This window comes from Melanaphis sacchari, unplaced genomic scaffold (assembly GCF_002803265.2).
Source record: "Melanaphis sacchari strain LSU unplaced genomic scaffold, SCAv2.0 Contig68_pilon_pilon, whole genome shotgun sequence".
In the NCBI taxonomy this organism is placed as follows: Eukaryota; Metazoa; Arthropoda; class Insecta; order Hemiptera; family Aphididae; genus Melanaphis; species Melanaphis sacchari.
In genome coordinates, this window is record NW_020271494.1 from 1 (window position 1) to 21255 (window position 21255).

General features: G+C 29.1%; 2 protein-coding genes across 2 annotated transcripts; both read left to right on the forward strand.

Moving 5' to 3' along the window:
- Positions 1–5262: 5262 nt before the first annotated feature.
- Positions 5263–5793, forward strand: LOC112600749. The gene has a single exon (XM_025348055.1). It carries the CDS (start codon positions 5263–5265, stop codon positions 5791–5793), a length of 531 nt encoding a protein of 176 aa, XP_025203840.1.
- A 4797-nt stretch (positions 5794–10590) lies between these two features.
- On the forward strand, positions 10591–14337 carry LOC112600750 (origin recognition complex subunit 1-like). Its single transcript, XM_025348056.1, has 6 exons — positions 10591–10603; positions 10657–10814; positions 10882–11031; positions 11108–11223; positions 11285–11408; positions 14245–14337. The coding sequence occupies exons 1-6, from the start codon at positions 10591–10593 to the stop codon at positions 14335–14337; spliced, it is 654 nt and encodes a 217-aa protein (XP_025203841.1).
- Positions 14338–21255: the final 6918 nt, after the last annotated feature.

A 21255-nucleotide genomic window follows, 5' to 3' on the forward strand; every position in this document is an offset into this window, starting at 1 on the left:
GTGGGTCGGTATGCCAGGACAGTTTACATGTGGTGTGGTACAATCCTGATTCATTACTATCGATCAGTGTTTTGTTCCATCAGTCAATCAACGACCGTCTAAACGGGTAATACGGATTTACCGAATTGCACCAGTTCAGTATTTCTTGTTTGCTCTAACTCGATACTGATACCGATTGCAAGTACAGTCTCTCGCATTAAACAATAAGCTCATTTCAAAGGAGGTATTAGGTATTCTCCAGCCACGTTACGTCCGCTTTTAGAATACCAAAAATCCAATTCTTCATAATTGTAAGTCATCTGCATGATAAAAGTACTGGCTATTCAGATTTCGTTCAAAAGCAGGACTAATTACGGCTGTGGGAACTTATAACTGAAAGCAGAAAATAAATGAACTACAATTCTCCGAGGTAAATCTGTACTTCACCGGATGGTTTGTTCACTGGTTTAAATCAGCGACACATGATCGCTCAGGCCTTTACACCATTAATGAGTGCATGATTTAAAAATATAATATGCCATGCTGAAGTAGTGCCGGTTAAAAATAACATCGTTAATCATCAGGTATTTCTAATTCGCTTTGATATAGCCGCTATATGTATCTTTTGCTATGTTCTGTTTCATCAAACATATTGTGGTGTATCAAAAATTACGTTTATAAGTAATAATTCAAACGAATAACTGTATTTATGATGCGCGAATCGGTATATTGGCATTTCTCACCATGATTTGGCTCATTTTGGCTCTCTTTTTGAACTATTACAGCGATTCTGATTTAATTTTAGTTTTTCTCATCATCATTAAGTTCTCAGATAGACCAAAAGTGCAAATTTAATAAAGACTCCTGATATTTTACAATACATGGTGAAAAATATTAAAAATACATAAATTTTGATTTTTATAAGCATTTAAAGATCAATTTGGACAGAATTTATCAAATCTCGAGTATCTATATTCTCATTCCTCAACCAAACTCTACAGATTTATATTTTCTGATGAATAATTACGCTGAATCGTTTGATGCTAAAACTGGCTTGGAACAAAATTTAAGAAAATCGCAGTAATCATAAATTGTGGTATATTTTCTCGTTTGAGCCGTTTTTCTTTTGAACGTAAAGGCTATTTCTATTTTTAATTTATGCATTTTTGATAGAACCACTATGTACTGAATATTTACATATATTATTTGTCATAGCGCAGCAAATTATTCTTTTAAATTTAAGTAGCTGAAAATGAAACAACCCTTTGACGATCCCAATATGCTGAATTTCACCTGATCAAGTTTTTACGGTGGTAAATTTTCCAGTATAAAATATGACTAAGATACCATTCTGATCATTTAAAAATCAAGTCAAATAAGTATATAAAAATTAGTTTCGTGAATATTTGAAAACGTCATGCCTTACATTATAGCTGCAAATACCTTCTTCTGGTACGCGGATATATATGCAGTGAAAACTGTATTCTCTTATTTCCAATTACCATGTTTTCTGATAGATAATTACGCGATCGTTGAGTACACCAGCGCACTTGGTTTCAAAAAAAATTCCAGAAAATCACGTATTAATCATAAATTATTCACATTTATAACACATTTATATATACATTATTTACATTACATTATATACATTATATACATTATATATACATTATTTACATTATATATACATTATTTACATTATATTATATACATTATATACATTATATATACATTATTTACATTATATTATATACATTATTTACAGGAAGGAAGGAAGGAAGAAATTGTTGAATGAGATAAAAGACCTAACTCTTTAGGAATTTATTTAATCCTTTTTCATAGAAGCTTACTAATTGTTTAAAATTTCTATTTTTGGTTTTGTCTTTTATCTCATTCAACAATTTAATTTTCCCATCCACACATTGTGGCTGATAAGGTCGAGCAAAACTTAGGGAAACCACATAACTTCTTTTCACCTTAAGTGCAGGGTGAAAATAAGTTATATGGTCCTCGTCGATTTGCTCGACAATAGCAGCCAGCCATGGACGACCCCTGGTCAAAACATTCACAGCATCCCCTGGCTTTAGGCCATGGGATGCTGCGTCAGTTTCGACCGAAGTCGCCATGTCGGTGGATGGGCCAGGAGCGGGAGAAGGGATATGAGAGGAGTGTGGGGAAGAAGCGTAAGTTGGTATGGAGAGGGTGGAAGAAGAGTGTGTGGAAAGAACAGGAGGATATAAGGAGTGAGAGGATGAGGAATACATAGGAAGATCAATGGAATGGAAAACAGGATGGAACAAAGGACTTTCAGGAGAGGAAGGAGGGGGGAGGGGCCAGTGACCTCTCCTCCCTGGGAGGACCCAGGGACAGGAGAGGTCACTGGCGGAAGGATGGCTAATACTTGTTGACTGCTGACTTCCTGAAAAAATAAAAATATTAAATTATAGCTTAATTTGAAATTTTCAATACAATAATTAACTAAAATTATAAAATTCTTACAGTTTCAAGATCAGCCAAAACTATTTTTTTCCGTCTCTTCTTTGCTGGCTATAAAACATTATTTAAAAAACATTTGATTAGATTATGTAGGTAGTTTCTATGTTTTAAGCAAGGCAAACTAAAATACTTACTTGATTGTATTTGGGGAGGTTAAAATTCGGATATCGGGGGTTCCCATAGTCACTGAGGACCCCCCCTGATATCCGAAATTGTCTTTGGACTGGGGGTGAACCTTTCACGACTCCCCGGTACAACCCAACTTGATTGAATGTTGTAAAGGGGGTAGTCTTGAAGTTCACCCGCCAGATTTTTATTGCTGTAACGGCCATATAATATCTAGAAACAAACATGATTAATTAATACAATATTAACCACTATGAGGCCATCAATTATTTAAAAATTATCTACGTACTTTGGCCAATGTTTGTGGCCAACGCAGCCACTCGGTGACCGTCAATCTGGCCTTGGGGGTTGAGAATTCAACCCCACATAAGGCTAGATATATGACGGCCGCCATTTCTGCATACTGTCCATTTAATTCTTTCAGGAATTTGATGAAATCTTTCTCATCTAATGTAAGTGGGTCCGGGAGATTGCAGCGTCTTGCTGCATAATCCCGGACCACCAGAGCCACACATTTTCGAAAATGCATACTAAAAAATACATAATCAAATTTTATTTTTATAGTCATTTTAAGTTCAAATTTGGACGAAATTACTTAATAAAAAACCTAGAATAATTATTCGTTTTTGAATTACAAGAAAATAAGGAAATCGCTACAAGAGAAATCGAGTGAATATCCAATGTTGTAAAAATTTGAATTTCAAACGCTCATAAAAATTTAGTTTGACTTTCCGGTAGAGATTTTTTTATTGATAAAGGTAGACAAACTTATGAGTAATCTTGTATTACATGTTCAAATCTTAGATTTAAAAAAAAAATTTTTACGAATTCTTAACTCAAAATAATTTGCTAATTTTCGTGATTTTTCCATATTTTTTGATGTATCTACGGTCATTTGTTTACTTTAAATAATAATTTAAAATATACAATTTGAAATGACCCAAAAGAGATTAACTCATATGATGATTTTACACATTCATAAGTCTATGACAGCAAAAATTGATTTGAATTTGATTGCCAAAGAATTTGTTTCCAGAACTTCACAAAGGAAATCAACATTTGGAAATTTTTATTAATCTTACAGGTAATTCTTTTTAAAAAATAACGTTTGTGAAGTTTATTTTATTTTATTTGTATTTATATACATTTATTTATTATTTGTATTTTATATTTATTTATATATTGACATATTGTTACTTTAGAATATAACTTAAGGACTAAGGTATAAATTAAATACATTTTTTATATTTCTGTATAATATATTGTTACTTTTGTAATACAACTTTAAGTACCTATATAGTAAATATATTTCTTTTAAAACTTATTTATTATATTAATTTAGATACTGTTATTTTAATTTTAGGTATAAAGTAAATATGTTTCATGTTTTTTTTCAATATATAAATGTATAAATTTATACATATAATATATTGGTAAACTTTTGCTATGTTAAACTAGCTGGTTAACTTTTAAATAAAAAAAATATATATACATATACTACCTATATCAACGTTAAAAGAATAAAATATTAAGAAAGGGTTTCTTTTATCAATTACAAATAAATATATTATAATAGTTGTTAGGTTTTTATTAGGTTTTGCCCCCCCCCCTCATGAAAAATAGTTCCTGCACCACTGAGAGTACCTACATTAACCTACGATAGACTATAGGCATGTACACACCCGCTGACAGTTGCGGACGGGTAGTTTGTCCTTTTTAATTAGTAAATCAATGTTATTAGTTATTACTTATCTCGATTACAAATAAAATTATTTTATTTTATTCGCATACCCAACATTACACAATATTTCCTATAAAATATTATTTTGTTAACCTAACCTAATCTTACAATCATGGTATCAAATGTATGTGGGTTTATTAGTAGTTGGGATTATATTTTCGTGGTATTATTTTTAGATGGTATTACACAGAAATGGGATTTTCTGCCTATGTACCTACCTACCACCCACGTGGAATATTTATTTATTTATTAACTTCTTGACGAATTGTTATGTAAAATAACCTCACATTTATTGGCTACGTGGTCACGCGCTCGTCCATTCAAAATTTATGAAAATTCAAAGTTGCAATGATTATATAGAATTATAAGTGTGAGCCACCCTATAACGACTTATAGGTTCACCTAAGGTGGTTTTACACAACATGTCGTCAAGAATATACCCATAATTCCGGGGCTATACAAGTCATACTCACGTGATACGAAGAAGGTTCACGGTTACACGGCATAGACAAGACGACTGACGCACTGATGATGTTCAGGTTCGGAAGTCGGAACGGAAAAGAGACGTTCCAGCTCGGTGATAAACCCACACAGCATTATATCCCACCTACTAACATAATCCCACGCCCGTCAGTGCTGCCAAACTTGGTAAACAAAATCATTAAGCAATCATTCAGGATTTCCAAACACGGTATAACACATCTTCTCTTATCTTTTGTTTATCAATACTCCAGTGGCGGGCTTTTAAAATGATAACAACTTTAAATTTACGAATTCTCGAGTGATATCACACTGAATCTTTATATAATATACAAAACTTAGATTAACTTCATATACTTTTAATTTAACGAGATTTCCAAATATTATGTCAATGTGACAAGTTGAGACAACACTGACAACTGACAAGTAGTGTAATAAACATGTCTCGATGCCTACTGCAAGTGCTGTGGACACTTAACCTGATCGTCTACTACGCGTATTGCCTGAGAATCACGGAGCTCAGAATCGATGAATATACTCTCGTGGGACATAGCACCAGACTTCAGTGCAAATATGACCTACAGGGTGAAAAACTGTACACGGTCAAATGGTACAAAAACGGCAACGAATTTTATAGATTCCTGCCCGGGGAATCGCCGGAATTACAAGTTTTCGACGTTACGGGAGTGCACGTCGACGAGAAGCAATCCACGGCGGAAAGCGTAGTTCTAAGGCCCCTGGAACTGGCAAGTAGCGGCAAATATCGGTGCGAAGTGTCCGCCGAATCGCCGTCGTTTCAAACGGTCACCAACCATAGCTCTATGCTTACTGTCGCCCCGCCCGACGAAGGACCTCGCATATCCGGCGGCCAGGATTGGTACGTGAACTGCACATCCGGGAGATCGAAACCCGCCGTACAGCTGGCCTGGTGTATCATCCTGTTATATTATGTGCCAAATAGAAGCAACTAAAATTGTATCTGGAGTTAAAATTTTAATTTGAAATAAATAAATAATAAATTAATTAATAAATTTTAATTTTTCATATATCTTAATTTTTTTTAAAATCACAATTGATCCTTCCAAAGCGAAAGTCGAGTTCCAAAGTCGAACGAGGAAAAGCTTGTAAAAAGCTTCTACTTAACGGCTATTATATTTTATAGTTTATAATTATTTAACTATACAAAAATAATGTTAATAATTATTAGTACCAAGAAAATTTTTATCAATTATTATCATTATTGTTTATCGATGACGGTATGAGATATCCAAATACATTTATATAGCTTTAAATTAATATAATAACTCTGTTGAGAAAAGTTCATTGTTGTAGTGCAACTAACATGACTAATCAGAATTTTGATTATTGAATGAATCATGTTTTTAAACATGAAAATAAAAAATTATATTAACGTTTTAGGTTTTTTTTTTTTTTTTTATTAAGTTCATCATGCCGAAACGAAGTGCAGAAAAGAAAACCCAAATCTACACTTTCAATAGTGTGTTGTTTGTAAAAAAGTAAGAGATCGAGGTTGGGTTTGAACCTGGGACGCTTGGATAGTTTAATAATTCATGATAAGATCTCACCACGAACAGCTCATTATATAAGATGTATAATTTAGATTCTAGCTAAAATTACGATATTTTGGATAGCCATAATATATTTTTGTTAAAAATCATTTAAAATAAAATAACCATAGTACTGTGACAAAAACAAAAGTTTTTAGAGCGTTATGTTCAAAAAATGATTGGAAAATTATGTGATATTTGTAAAATCAACGGTTTTTTTTTGTTCAAAATGTTATTACTACCAAAATATTATATATTATATATACCTACCACAATAATAAAATAATGGTTGAAATGAGACCATTGTAACCATTAAGTTTTTAACTTTTTTACCTTTTACTATGAGGATATTATTACAATCACAAAAAAAGATTGAATTAATAATTGTTATAATGTGTATTTATTTTTTTTTATAATAAATAGAATCCAATGTTGTATTTATGGTTTTATTGTAGGTTTATAGCGGAGTCTAAGTCTTCCCGACTGATGTTGAGTGACGCTTTACAGAATATGTCCCATCGCTTCTTCTCCAACACATTGAAAACTGTAAAACTAAATTAGTTAAATAATTTATTTCCTACCAACAATGGACGAACACTAACCAAGTGTCTATTCACCGAGAATTAAGGTTTGATAATTCGTTCTATCAGGAAAAAATAACCTCATAGACTTGAGAAAAATATTCAGGTTTTTAGAGCGTTATGTTCAAAAATTAGATAGTAAAATTATTTTATATTTGTAAATTCGGTTTTAGGATTGATGGAAGTTTTCCAACAGTAAAATATGACTAAGGATACCATTCTGATCATTTTGAAACTTACACAGCTCATAGCAAGTATCCCGGGCTACCATACCTGCGATTTTGGTGAACCTACTACAAATATCATGGAGACGGCGTTCTCATTGCCCCCCCGCCCCCGCCACCTTAATCCGGGATTGTATTTGCACTTGAAATTTTCAATTTTTTTCAATTTTTTAAAAAATTATATAAAATAGACTTAAAACTAAAAAAACAAACAACATTATAATATTGAATAATACTTTATTTTATATACCTAATTACTTATGAACAATATTTCCGTTTTCTTGAGTCTATGTTTTGCATTCTTAATAAGTTGAAAATAACTACTTACTTTAACATTTTTTTTTTTTGCCTTTCAGCCTTACTGATGTATGAGTTCTGGTGTTTTCTAGAATTAAAATAAATATATATATATATAATATTAATATATATAAATGAGTTTGTAAGACTGAGGTAACAAATTATTATGGTATGGTTACATACCTACAATAGTGGCCGTCACGTCATGAATAACCTTTATGAAATGTATTGTTACGAATAATAAAGGTCTATTCATGACGATGACGACCTCTGTTTCTAAAATTCCATCCTCCAAACTCATATTTTCAAAAATTTTTAAAACTTCAGTATTATCCATTTTCTGATTTTGAATATAATTTTAAGAAATTAATACTTTGGATGTTAAATGATGAATGAACAAATTATGCTGTTTCTTTCAAACCCACCCGAAAATTGTATTAACGAACCTAATTAAGATAAGGACACCGTCTATTGTCTAGACTCATTAAATGACATTCATTTACTATTCTATGAACTCCAGTTATTAAATCAAAATGCATATTTCCAATAAATGTTATTTTTAAACATATGTAATTTTGCTCAAAATATAATCAAATGTAATAATATTACGTATCGTGGCACTTGAACTAATTATTATTAAACATTTTAAATCGATTTTGTGGGAAAAGATATTTAATTTCATAGTTTATATATTATATTAATTATTTAAACATTTGAACATTTATTTTATTTTTAATTGTACGGGTATTTCTTTACATCAATTCTACACAACCTAGTCTATCAGAAAATACAACTCATAAAGTTTAGGTGAAAATAAGAAAATTAGGCTTCTATTTTTAATCTGTGGGTTATAAAAATTGCAAAAAATCATATTGCCCTCGTAACCAATCGACACGTCACGAGTAATGATCATCGGTTACAACTTTTCGACTGACGCAGCGACGGTGCACACGCCACCACGCCAGAGCTGCGTCCCTCACCGGTAAGTTAATTAATGCTGGTATTTAAGAAGCCGAATGGAAACGAAATTCGACCGTAAAAACATGTTTTCGTATTTCCCATTTCCTCAGCTCTCGTTAGTCGTAGAAAATAATTCGTTCTATCAGGAAAAATTAACCTCATAGACTTGGGAAAAATATTTAAGTTTTTAGAGCGTTATGTTCAAAAAGTAGATGGTAAAATTACCGTTTATTAGTACAATCAACGTTTTCTATAAGTTCAAAAAATGATTACTTCCAAAATATTTTAAGTACAAAAACACATTGCACATAATAATTTTTATAATAATTCGTTCTATCAGGAAAAAATAACCTCATAGACTTGGAAAAAATATTTAAGTTTTTAGAGCGTTATGTTCAAATAATGTAGCGAAAATTACGGTTTATATGTAAAATCTACCGGTTTTTTATGTTCGAAAAATTCACCTTATTAATTCGGTTTTAGGATTGATGGAAGTTATCCAACAGTAAAATATCAATGAGAATACCATTATGAACAATTAAAAAAAAAATCAGGTCGATAAGTGCAATATTAAAGATTTCATATTATTTCAAACTAATTTATTTAATAACTTATTTTCAGATATACAAAATGACAGTTCAAAATGACAGTGTCAAAACATATCATTTTTCGAACTTTATTATTTTTATTTTCGAAATTTATAAATATAAATTGTGATTAATGTATAAGACATATAGGACAACTTAATGCCACTCAAAAACTTTTCTACGATGTTACACAAAATAATAATAGCTTTAAGTGTATAAATTTAATTCTAAATGTTCATTGATCATTCCTAGTATTAAATAATAAATAATATTAACATAGTTCTTATCAATACTAAGAAACATGAACATTCACCTCTTAGATAAGGATGGCGGCCATTTTACTGGCGACAATAATAATACCCAAGTCGGCTATCTAGTATCTAGTATTTTTATATATCTGTGACTGCGACGCCAATACCCTCCGCGCGCCGCCCGGGTCATGAACGATCTCACAAACAAGTGCTCAACGTTCGGGAAATTACCCGCGCCGCCATATAATATTATATCGCCAAAGGCCGCCGCCGTCGCGCAGGTTCTTTTTATTTTTCCGCCGCTATTACACACGGTTCGAAAATATCAATATACAATATTGTCCCGTTTTTGTTTTTGTTTTTGTTCTTTTTTTTTTTTGGATTTTGATACATACAATCCGCGGTTTCTTATATCCATAATACGCATTCCCGCGTCGGTCGTGCAGGGTCCGCATACAGTGTCGTCTGCGATATTTGACGATTTTTTTTTTTTTTTGATATGCCGAAGTGGATTAGCCATATAGCTAACTTTATAAGGTGCCTACATGTCTGCAAGCAGCTTAAGAAACAATATAAAGGTAATTTTATAATAAATTAATACAATAATTTTTCATTTATTTCAATTTTTACAATAGAACAGTCAATTATTTTTAGTAATAATTAATAAGTTATGATTATAAATAAGTACCTAATAACTAATTTGAAATATTACCTTATTAATTGTTTGTTTTTTTTTTCAGTTAATTTTTCTATTAATGAATCATTTATTAAATTTGTTTCAGTACTGTCATATAACATAAAACCACCTACAGTACAAGAATTACAGACGTTAGCAGTACACCCATGTAGTCTTGTTTGTTTTATTTTCAGTTAAATTTTCTATTAAGGAATCATTTATTAAATTATTTTCAGTAGTATTGTCATATAACAAGAAACCTCCACAACAAGAATCACAGTTAGCAAATAATCACTGGAGTCAATTATCTAATGCTAAAATCCTATTACGTACTGAGCCAAATTTACTATACAGAAAAAGTGAATATTCTATATTATATTCATTCTTAGCTGGAAAAATTAATCGCCAATTAACAGGGTAAATTTTTAAATTTGTCAATATATTGTGTAATAAATACTTCTTAGTATAAAATTATTTACATAAAATGTTTACAGTGTTATACATACCACAGGTGAAAGTGGTAGTGGAAAAACCACTACCGTACAACATGTAATAGATTCACTTAAGACTGACATATTGTTTAAAAATAGATTTAAAGTAATTTTGAACTTATAATACATTTTAATGATTATTTTCTGTATGAGTAGTGACTAATTATAATTTAATATCTTATTTAGTTTGTGAAAGTAGCAGGATTAAGGCTTAATGATGCACACAAAGCTTTTTCAGTCATATGGAAGCATTTAACCACACAAACAGTATCATCTGACAAAGCTCAAACACTTCTTAATGACTATTTTTCAGGAGCAAAAGTTCGAGAAATATCCACAATTTTATTGATTGATGATGTAATTTAACTATTTAAGTACTGAATTAACATTTTTTTTTTTTAACTTTTGAACCTTTATTTGTCAGGTGGACTTTTTGAGTCGTAGTAAACCAGAAGTTCTAAGTAATATACTTAATTGGTCTAATCAATGTCGTTCAAAAGTAATTGTAATAACAACTTCTAATCATATAGATTGGGTTGAACGAGTAGTAACAGGACCCGTACCTATCTTAAATGTAGTTAATAGATGCGTGAAAAATTGGTTACTTTATTAATAGTTATTAAAAATTTGTCCTTTCAATTTTTCTATAGGAAACTAAAAAATTACTATTCAAGCCTTACACCTCCAACCAGTTAGAAAATATAATCTTGGATAGGTTGAATGGAAATTTTGCATTTGATCCAAATGCTATTCAACTTGCAGCAAAGTAATTATATTTTTAATAATTTGAATATTTGATTTGACAATGTGTTTTATTTTCATATTAGGAATGGAAAGGGTAATGCTAAAGTTGCTCTAGGCTTATGCTATATGGCTATTAAACTTGTTAAATCCTCATATCCAGATATTATACAAATAACCAGGCTTCATATTGCTGAGGTAACACATTTGGTATGTAATGTTATCAATATTATTTTTTTTATAAACATGATAAAAATGTATTAATATTTATATTTAATGTGCAATGTTATTTTAGATACAAATTAAACAATTTAAGAATTTAAAGAAATTTAAGAATGTCAGCCCAGAGAATATGACTTATGCTTTAGATAAGTATAATGATAAGGTTGATTTTTAATAATTATCATATATTTGTATTATTCTATTTATTCTAAATTAATAAATAATTTATTTATTCTTATTGTGACTTGGTATATTTATTTTAAATTTTTATTTTATTCTTTAATAATTTCTATTTTTAATATATCAAAATCAGTTTTTTTTTAAAATGTTTTAACTATCTGTCATTACTCTTTTATGTTACATTACTTTTTAAAAATTTGAATTGTATTAGAAGTAATTATATTATAGATCTTCCACTTTACAGTTAGGTATATATAATATTATTATGCAAAGAAAGATTGCTCTAGAAAACAAAAATGTTTAAACAAACTCTTAATGTAATATTCATTAATTTCCAGCCATAGTGAGCCATGGCATTAGGTAATAAAAGTACTAAACATCATTGGTGTGCCCGTGAAAAATTTGAATTACCTATATATTAAACACACATAGACCTAGTATAGATATTATAAAAAAAATAGAACAGAAACAAGTCACATTTTTTATATTTTAACTTATTTATTAATCATTATTGATTAGTTTACAATATTTACAGATTCACACGTCTATTTTCTAAAGTATTAAATTCATCAATGACAGAATCCTAGTCTATATCACTTGTTAGCTCTTGTTCTGTAATATAGGTCATATAACTGGCGACTCGTCTGAAATACCTTAGACTGGGCTCTATACTTTTGTTATCATTACCTATTATTAAAAATTAGGTACTTATATACTTGCTAGAAATAAACTATAGCAATAGCATAAGTATAAAAACATCATAACCTATGGTAGGTCAGCTTTATTCTATAACTAGGCATATGATAATTGAAGAGCATAAAGTAATGGTCAGTATTGAAGGTATGAAACCATCTTCATATTTAGATTTCTTATAAATTAATAAAAATATTTAATAATTTATATCATATCACTAAATTATCTTTATACCTTAAGACGACGGCACATAGGTAATGTGCTCATAGAGAAAATACAACTAGGTATACCCTAGGTAAGAAAATATGACTACTATATGTTTTCTTAATATAACCTAACCAGGGAACTTAAAACAGTTTGGGGGTATAGAGTAAGTCATTTAGAGTCGAGGGATATCTTTTTGAAAGCGGTAGTACAAAATTTGCATAATAATGGACAGACAATCCGAACGAGTGAAGGTAAGTATCAAGTAAGTATCATCAGGTAAGTATGTGATTTACGATCAAAAATTTAATATAATTAACATAATATAAATGAGAATAATGAAATAATGAGACATTACTTTGACGTCGGCGTGGATAATCATGTTATCAGATTATTTTGATAATAAGAAATACAGGGCCACTCGTTGCAATTTATATAATTATTGTACTATGACAAATAATATATGTAAATATTCAGCACATAGTGGTCTATCAAAAAAAATTATGCGCATAAATTTTAGGTAAAAAACGAAATAGAAATAGCCTTACGTTCAAAAAAGAAAAAACGCGCTAAAACGATGAAAATATACTGAATAATTTATGATTAATACGTGATTTTCTGGAATTGTTTTTGAACATAAGCTAAGTTTTGTACATCAAACGATTCACCGTGTTATTATCTATCAGAAAAATATAAATTCGTAGAGTTTGGTTGAGGAATATAGGTTTTCTACTACATATGGTCCGCAAAATTATGAAATAACATATTTGCAGCTATACGTAAGCAGCATGGACGTTTTTCAAATATTCACGTAAACCTAATTTCTTTAATATTGCACTTATCGACTTGATTTTTTTTTTAAAATGATCAGAATGGTATCCTTAGTCATATTTTCCAGTTGGAAAATTTCCATCAACCGTAAAACCGGATCAGTGGGGTGAAATCTAAGATATTTGGGATCGTCAAAGCATATCATTTTTCGAAGCAATTTAAATAAAAATAATAATTATTGTACTATGACAAATAATATATGTAAATATTCAGCACATAGTGGTCTATCAAAAAAAATTATGCGCATAAATTTTAGGTAAAAAACAAAATAGAAATAGCCTTACGTTCAAAAAAGAAAAAACCCGCTAAAACGCTGAAAATATACTGAATAATTTATGATTAATACGTGATTTTATGGAATTTTTTTTGAACCTAAGCTAAGTTTTGTAAATCAAACGATTTAGCGTGTAATTATCTATCAGAAAAATATAAATTCATAGAGTTTGGTTGTGTTTTATAGGTTTTTTACTACATATGGTCCGCAAAATTATGAAATAACGTATTTGCGGCTATACGTAAGCAGCCTGGACGTTTTTCAAATATCCACGAAATCCTAATTTCTTTAATATTGCACTTATCATCCTGATTTTTTTTTTAAATCGATTAAATGTGTATTCTTAGTCATATTTTGCAGTTGGAAAATGTCCATCAACCGTAAAACCGGATCAGTGGGGTGAAATCTAAGATATTTGGGATCGTGATTTTCTGGAATTTTTTTTGAACCTAAGCTAAGTTTTGTATATTTTATATAAAAAATATAATTCATTTTACCATAGAAACACAGAAAATATAATATTTATTTACTTTAAATAGTTACATAAATTACATTTATTAATTTTACATTTATTTCATTTGCATATAGGACATAGGTAAGTTTTTATTTAAAACTAATTTATTTAATAACTCTTATTTTCAGATATACAAAATGACAGTTCAACAAGCTAAAATGTTGTACACATTTTTCAATTTTATTCTTTATGTTTACGAATACAGCAATCGTTATTATTAACATTTTTTTTATTAGTGTAATATAAATGTTTATAATATCAGGGAAATTTCCGACGTACTTAATAACCTAACCTTAAGAACTAATAATTAGTGTTGTAAATAAAAATAATTTCATATTAACCTAGAACGCACGCTATATAATTCATATTTCTTAAAAAAAGTTCTCACGGCGCGAATGTGATGTGGTCGTTGGCGTTACTGTTTAAGGCGGTTATGACCAAGGTTCAATTACCATTAACTAGGACCCAATACCCTAACCTTACATAATTTTATACACTTTTCATCATGACAAAATATTTTGTCATGCTTTTCAATTTTCATTTCATGGCTCGCGCTTGCTACGACATGTACAATTCCGGACTTTGTAAGTAACATAATATATAAATATAATTATCTGTATACACTATAAATGTATAATATATTATTACAATTACATAAATGTCCATATACTATACTCTATTGTAAAATATATTAAATTATAATTGTATTTCATTTTATAACTTCCTATATTTTTTTTAAATAACAGTTCAATAAAATTGGCTTTAATCAATTTGGTATTATATATTAATAAAATTAAATTTAAAAAAAGTAATGCTAGGAGCAATATGAGAAGTTTTAAAAAAATAGCTAATAGATTAATTTATCATTATTTCTAAATAATTGGTTTAACACATGAAGGATAGGCGTTTGACCAAATACATGCAGTGCATCACACCAGTGGCGTCCCTAGACCCTTTTATAAGGGGGGGGGGGCGAATATTATACTTAATAATTACTAGGTAGTTTACCTGGTTTCACTCAGGGTGAATGTGGTAAGCGTTTCGTACCGCGCCACAGTTGACACCATGATAACAATTCACCGTGTAGGTATACGATATCATTACCACGAATTTATAAACTATAAATATATAAACTATTTCCAAGGAAAATCAAATTCTATAAGACTGTAATAAAACTAATTTCTGCCACCGCATTTAAAAATATGAATATGTAGCCAATACGGCAATATCCACCCCCTTTGTCAAATTCGTAGACATTTTTTATTTCCTAAAACGTACTTAAAAAATTAAAATTCACAATAGCTGTTACCTTAACCACTGTAAGTGAACATTAGCAGTATTTCGTGACACTTTCAGATCGATTCGACCGTTTGTCAGGCTTGGAACACCAAAAAACTAATTTCTGCCACCGCATTTAAAAATATGAACACCAATACCCCCCCCCCTCTTTGTCAAATTCGTAGTCCTAGATAATTTGCTAGTTTTAAAAAGTTTATTAACTCAAATATTAAGGGGGTATAAGAAAAACGATTCTGAGTGGAGACGGTATGTCAGTATAGGTTTAAGACATATTATATACATATCGATATCTATATGGTTTACTAGTTAGTAAAATATATATATTATAATAATATAGTTATTGTAGTTATTAGAGTTGTGTTGTAATATTGTAGACTGTAGTATAGATCATCATATTATTGCTTCGACACATGTAAGTATGTATAAATATTATATTTTATTACTACTTCATAGTTCATTTATTATTAGTGAACGGATTTTATTGTAAATACATATTTTTATTGAAATGAGGTACCTATTTTAAATCTAATAAAAAATGTTTATTTGTTCGATTGTTCTAAATGAAATACACTCAAATTTATTTTACATATTTTAGTAATTTTTAATTTTTTTCATTAATTTTTTACAGTGACTAAAATATATTCTATGAACTATGTCCCTATCACATTTGTTGTTGTGGAAGGTTGTTTTAGTCAATAAAAGAGTCTCTATCCAAACTGTCGCAATTTTTTGTTTGAAAACTCAATAATATGTTGTTCTCATTGCTTTGTCCTGGGATACTTATAGTTTTTTATACCCACATCATTTTTATTACTTCTATTTAATATTTATATTTATAAAATAATATTATTTCATGCTGATGGCCATCTTATACATTTATTTTTGAATGATGAAGATGTCACAATCATCATAAAGAAACATTAAATAAATAAATGTTATGTTGTGAATTTCTATACGAATTATATTATAATATATATAATTAATATATTAATATATTATATTATATAATATATTTATGACCATTAATCTAAGTTTATTTAGTTGTTAAAATATACACTTGTAATTTATCCAAAGAAATACATTTGCTTTTTTTTTTAATTTTTTAAATATACAAATTTGTTAACTTGTTTTTTGCATGTACTAATAGAAAATGTCACAAATGCTTATTAAACAGGCTATTTTCTTATGATAAAGTGGTGTATAAAAATGCTGATATGGTATAAAAAAAAACAGAAATAAAATTTCAAAAAATCAAGCTATCACTTTGTGCCCTCTTACGGAGTCGAACCCAGGACCAAATATATTTCTTCAACCAATTAAATATAAATACTATAATATATTAAATATAAATTAGGTATCAATATGTATAAATATATTAATTCATAACTCTCCTCAGCCGTACACACTGCCACTCTGGCCCAGATAGGAGAATATCGAGGTTAAGCTGATAAGACTGCGGTGGCTCATTGTTACGAGACTGTCACCCCAGTCTCGTGGGTCGCGGTTTCAAATCCCGTACCGTGCGTAATTTTTTCACTTAATTCTCGATATCTCTCCTATGACCGGCCACATCACGTGTGGTCGCGTCACATAAATAGCTACTTTTTCAGCAATACTTTTACTAGAATCAGTTGACGACAAAAAAAAAGTAACCAGATTTGATCTTTTGGGTTGTATTATATATAAATATCACGTAGAATATGATCAAAAAAAAATCACAATACAAATTAACATAGTCATTGTGTTTATTATATATTTAAATAATAAAAAAATAAAAAAATAAATAATAAATCGGTTCTTTTTTAAAATGATGGTTTATATAATTCTGATGGTCCATCAAAGCTGTAATATGTGGAATCAACGGGTGGCAAATCAAGTTCAACTTTGTCTGTACCAGTCTGTATTTCACAACCATTGCTGCTTACAATGCATCTTGTCGGCGACTCGATGCAGACCTTTTAAATGTAATATATGGTTTAAATAAAAATGAATGCAAATTAAAAGCAATGTAAAATAAAATTTGAACATGGAAATTAAAATATACACAACATGCATTTACAAGAAACAAAATTAAAAAAAAACTAACAATAGTTTGCAGTACTTATATCCCCATTTTCATAATTCATAGTGCCACATTGTTTGAAATATAAATAAAATGTAAAAAAGTTTGGCCACTAAAAACTGTATGAGAAAATGAAAATCTAAGAGAAATTATTCAAATTAAAAAAAAACAATAATGGGAAATGCAGTGCAATCGAATCAATTTTTTTTCAAATTTAGAAACATTTTTAACATCATTTTTTTTTTTTAAATTTATAATTTTTACTCACCTGAGTTTGAATCATATATGGCTGAAGAGGAACAAATGATTTTCCCGCCTTAATATCCTTCATTTTTTTAATTGCTAGGAGTATTCTTTTTTGATGCCCAAGTTTGACAATGCCAAAATCTTCTAAGTCTTCCCATGTCTTATAGAATTTGATTTTCCTTGGAAATAGTTTATATATTTATAGTTTATAAATTCGTGGTAATGATATCGTATACCTACACGGTGAATTGTTATCATGGTGTCAACTGTGGCGCGGTACGAAACGCTTACCACATTCATATAATCTGTCTTACCGGGGTTATCTAATTTTTGATAATGTGATTATGTATAGGTACAACAATTTTACACACGTTCACAAAAATTTTCAGAATCAAATGACGAGATCAATACATTTAATCGTGATCTGTATGTAAAAAATTACATTTAATGATACTTTTACCTATCACTAATTCTAAATATTTGTAGAAACGTGTAAGAAAACCTGTAGATCGATTTGGTTATGCAGCAGCTTTATATGAACCTAAAATGCTGGATTCTACTCCTGAAAGAGTAATCAAATTTAATATTTAAATTATATTATTAATTGCTTTTAATTTTTAAAAAAAAATTTAGTTTTAATTTTTAACATTGGCATGCGCACGGATGTGGCTTATAGAGCTATAGGCAGGCTATACTGCTATAGCTACACCTGAGACTTTTTAGGTAGGTACTTACGTAAAAAAATACAATAACTCACCTTTTTGTAATGATGGGTAAAAAATTAATTGAAGGGGTACAAAGATTAATATTTTTAAATAAGTGTATTAATTTAATTCACATAATGTTTAAACTAATATTCTTCTATGTATCAATTTTATTTCTACTTACCTATGTTATGAATGTCAATTTTATTTATTTTTTTTTTTTTTGGTGGGTTGTGGGGGTTATCTATGTAGTTGATGAGTTGTGGAATGAGAGGCACGAAAGCCAAATTGTGTGTTCGGAAGTATGTTACTTGAAGAAATGTATCGGAGAATTCTTTTAAGAATAAGCCTTTCAAACATTTTTGCAAAAAAGATTAATAAAATATTATTAATTAATTTTATTAATTAATAAAATTAATTTATTAACTTTTTGAAGTTTAATTAATCTTTTTTTTTATTCCTTTGATTGATAAATATATAATTATTATATTTATATAATAAATGATTATATATTTAACCACTGATCTTAGTCCGTGGTCATTTTCAAAGTTTTATTGAGTTATATCGGCATGACGGTCGACGACAAACGATAAGAAGTGAATCAGTGTGAAATTGATAAAAATGACTTAAAAATTAATAAAATTCCAAATAGATGCAAAAAAAATGTAAAATGTAAAATCGATTATTTAGATTCACGTGTTTATGAAAAACGTTTTTGGCCAGGACAGCATCGTCTAATTAGTTCCAAAACAAGATATATAAAATGTCATCGACTCCGAGTCCTATGTATAAGTAAAAAAAAGTAAAAAGACTTACATTACAAACTTAATATATTACAAAAAAAAAATTATATATATATGTATATATATATATATATTATAATTAACGCGTTAATCGCCACGTGACCGTGGGCATTTAAAAAAAATATATACGTATATAATACATATTTATAAACGTAATATCTACCAAAAACGTTATTAAATTAAATTATAATAAAAAAAAAACACTTAAAATGAAATAATAAACGCGTGTGATTTAATAAACAAAAATTAACGGACTCGCGCGAAGTTAAATTCATGAGATTATACGCATGTGAATTTTAATTTAACGATTTTCACGTGAATTCGTGAATTTCACTTCGCGTAAAACACAGACCTCTAATAAATTTTCCGAACAAATATGAAAATGCGTAAAGTCCTAAGCCCTGTATAACACATATATGTAAAACATAGGTACTTACAGTATTTGGCCACGTGGCCAAAACGGTGGCAGTTGTAGCATCCTGAAACGTGTATTGTGTATAATTTTTTTATTGTATAAATATTCATTAACAATAGCTTATTTTGTTATTGATACTTACTCCTGCTTCGGCCACCATATTTTCTTTGGCCGCCGCCACCTACACGTACAGGTGGACGGCCATTACCTCCGTCCAACTGTCCGAAGTTGAACGTAAAATTAAATTTCGAGCAGTTGGAAATATACATCGTCGCATTGTAAAATCAGAGCGTATTTGATGTTATATCAAACGTATATAAATAAATGAACGAGGATTTTCTGTTGATAAATAATATATAAATTTATACTTGAAAAGACTTCTCTTCGCGTAAAATCGGATAGATATTACGAAATATAATTATATATCTATTATAAATATAGATGTTATTTAAATAGTTATGGTCACAAATTTCAACAACCCTATCAGATTTAGATTTCAAAATTATCAAATTATTTCATTATAACTCCGTTCCATCTACTGATGAGTAAGTATAAAAATATTAACACGCTGAATCGTTTGATATACAAAACTTAGCTTAGGTTCAAAAATTCAGAAAATCACGTATTAATCATAAATTATTCAGTATATTTTCATCGTTTTAGCGCGTTTTCTTTTGAACGTAAGGCTATTTCTATTTTGTTTTACCTAAAATTTATGCGCATAATTTTTGATATCACTATATGTGCTGAATATTTACATATATTATGTCATATTGCAATAATTATTATTTTATTTAATGCTTCGAAAATTATATGCTTTGACTTCCCAAATATCTTAGATTTCACTGATCCGGTTTTACGGTTGATGGAAATTTTCCAACTGAAAATACTATAAAGTGCCGTTCTGATCATTTAAAAATCAAGTCGATAAGTGCAATATTAAAAATTAGGTTTCGTGGATATTTGAAAACGTCCATGCTATTACGTATGTAGTACTAACAACTCTATGAATTTATATTTTCTGATAAAACTAAAAACACAACATTATAAATTTGAATAATACTATATTACATATTTTTTTATGAACAATATTTTCTTTTTCTGACTCTATATAATTCATTTGTAACAAACTAAACACGACTGATTTAACATTCTTTTCACAGCCTCACTGTCGTTTGACTGCTGGTGTTTTCTAGAATTAAAATAAATATATATATATATATATATATATATAATATAATATTATATAAAGAGTTTAGAACTGAATAAAAATTATTATGATATGGTTACCCACCTATAACAGTGGCCGTCACGTCATGAATAACCTTTATAAAATGTATGTGTTACAAATAATAAAGGCCTATTCAGCAGCGATGAGCGATACTCTTCTGTAAATTTCTTCTTCAAAGTCATATTTTTGAATTGTTTAGTACTTCCTTGATATCCATTTATGGTTTTACACTACAAATGGATTTAACTACTTGGATTTATGAATGAACAAATTATGCTGTTTCTTTCAAACCCAAAAATTTATTAGAACCTAATTAAGATAAAGACACCGTCTTGTCTAGACTTATTAAATGACACTCATTACTATTCTATGAACTCCA

Bases quoted from the DNA above. Each gene is read 5' to 3' on its own strand.
- LOC112600749 (XM_025348055.1), top strand. From the start codon at position 5,263: ATGTCTCGATGCCTACTGCAAGTGCTGTGGACACTTAACCTGATCGTC.
- LOC112600750 (XM_025348056.1), top strand. The intron at 10,815-10,881 runs GTAATTTAACTA...TTTATTTGTCAG, and splicing joins CAATTTTATTGATTGATGAT to GTGGACTTTTTGAGTCGTAG. The intron at 11,224-11,284 runs GTAATTATATTT...TTTTCATATTAG, and splicing joins GCTATTCAACTTGCAGCAAA to GAATGGAAAGGGTAATGCTA.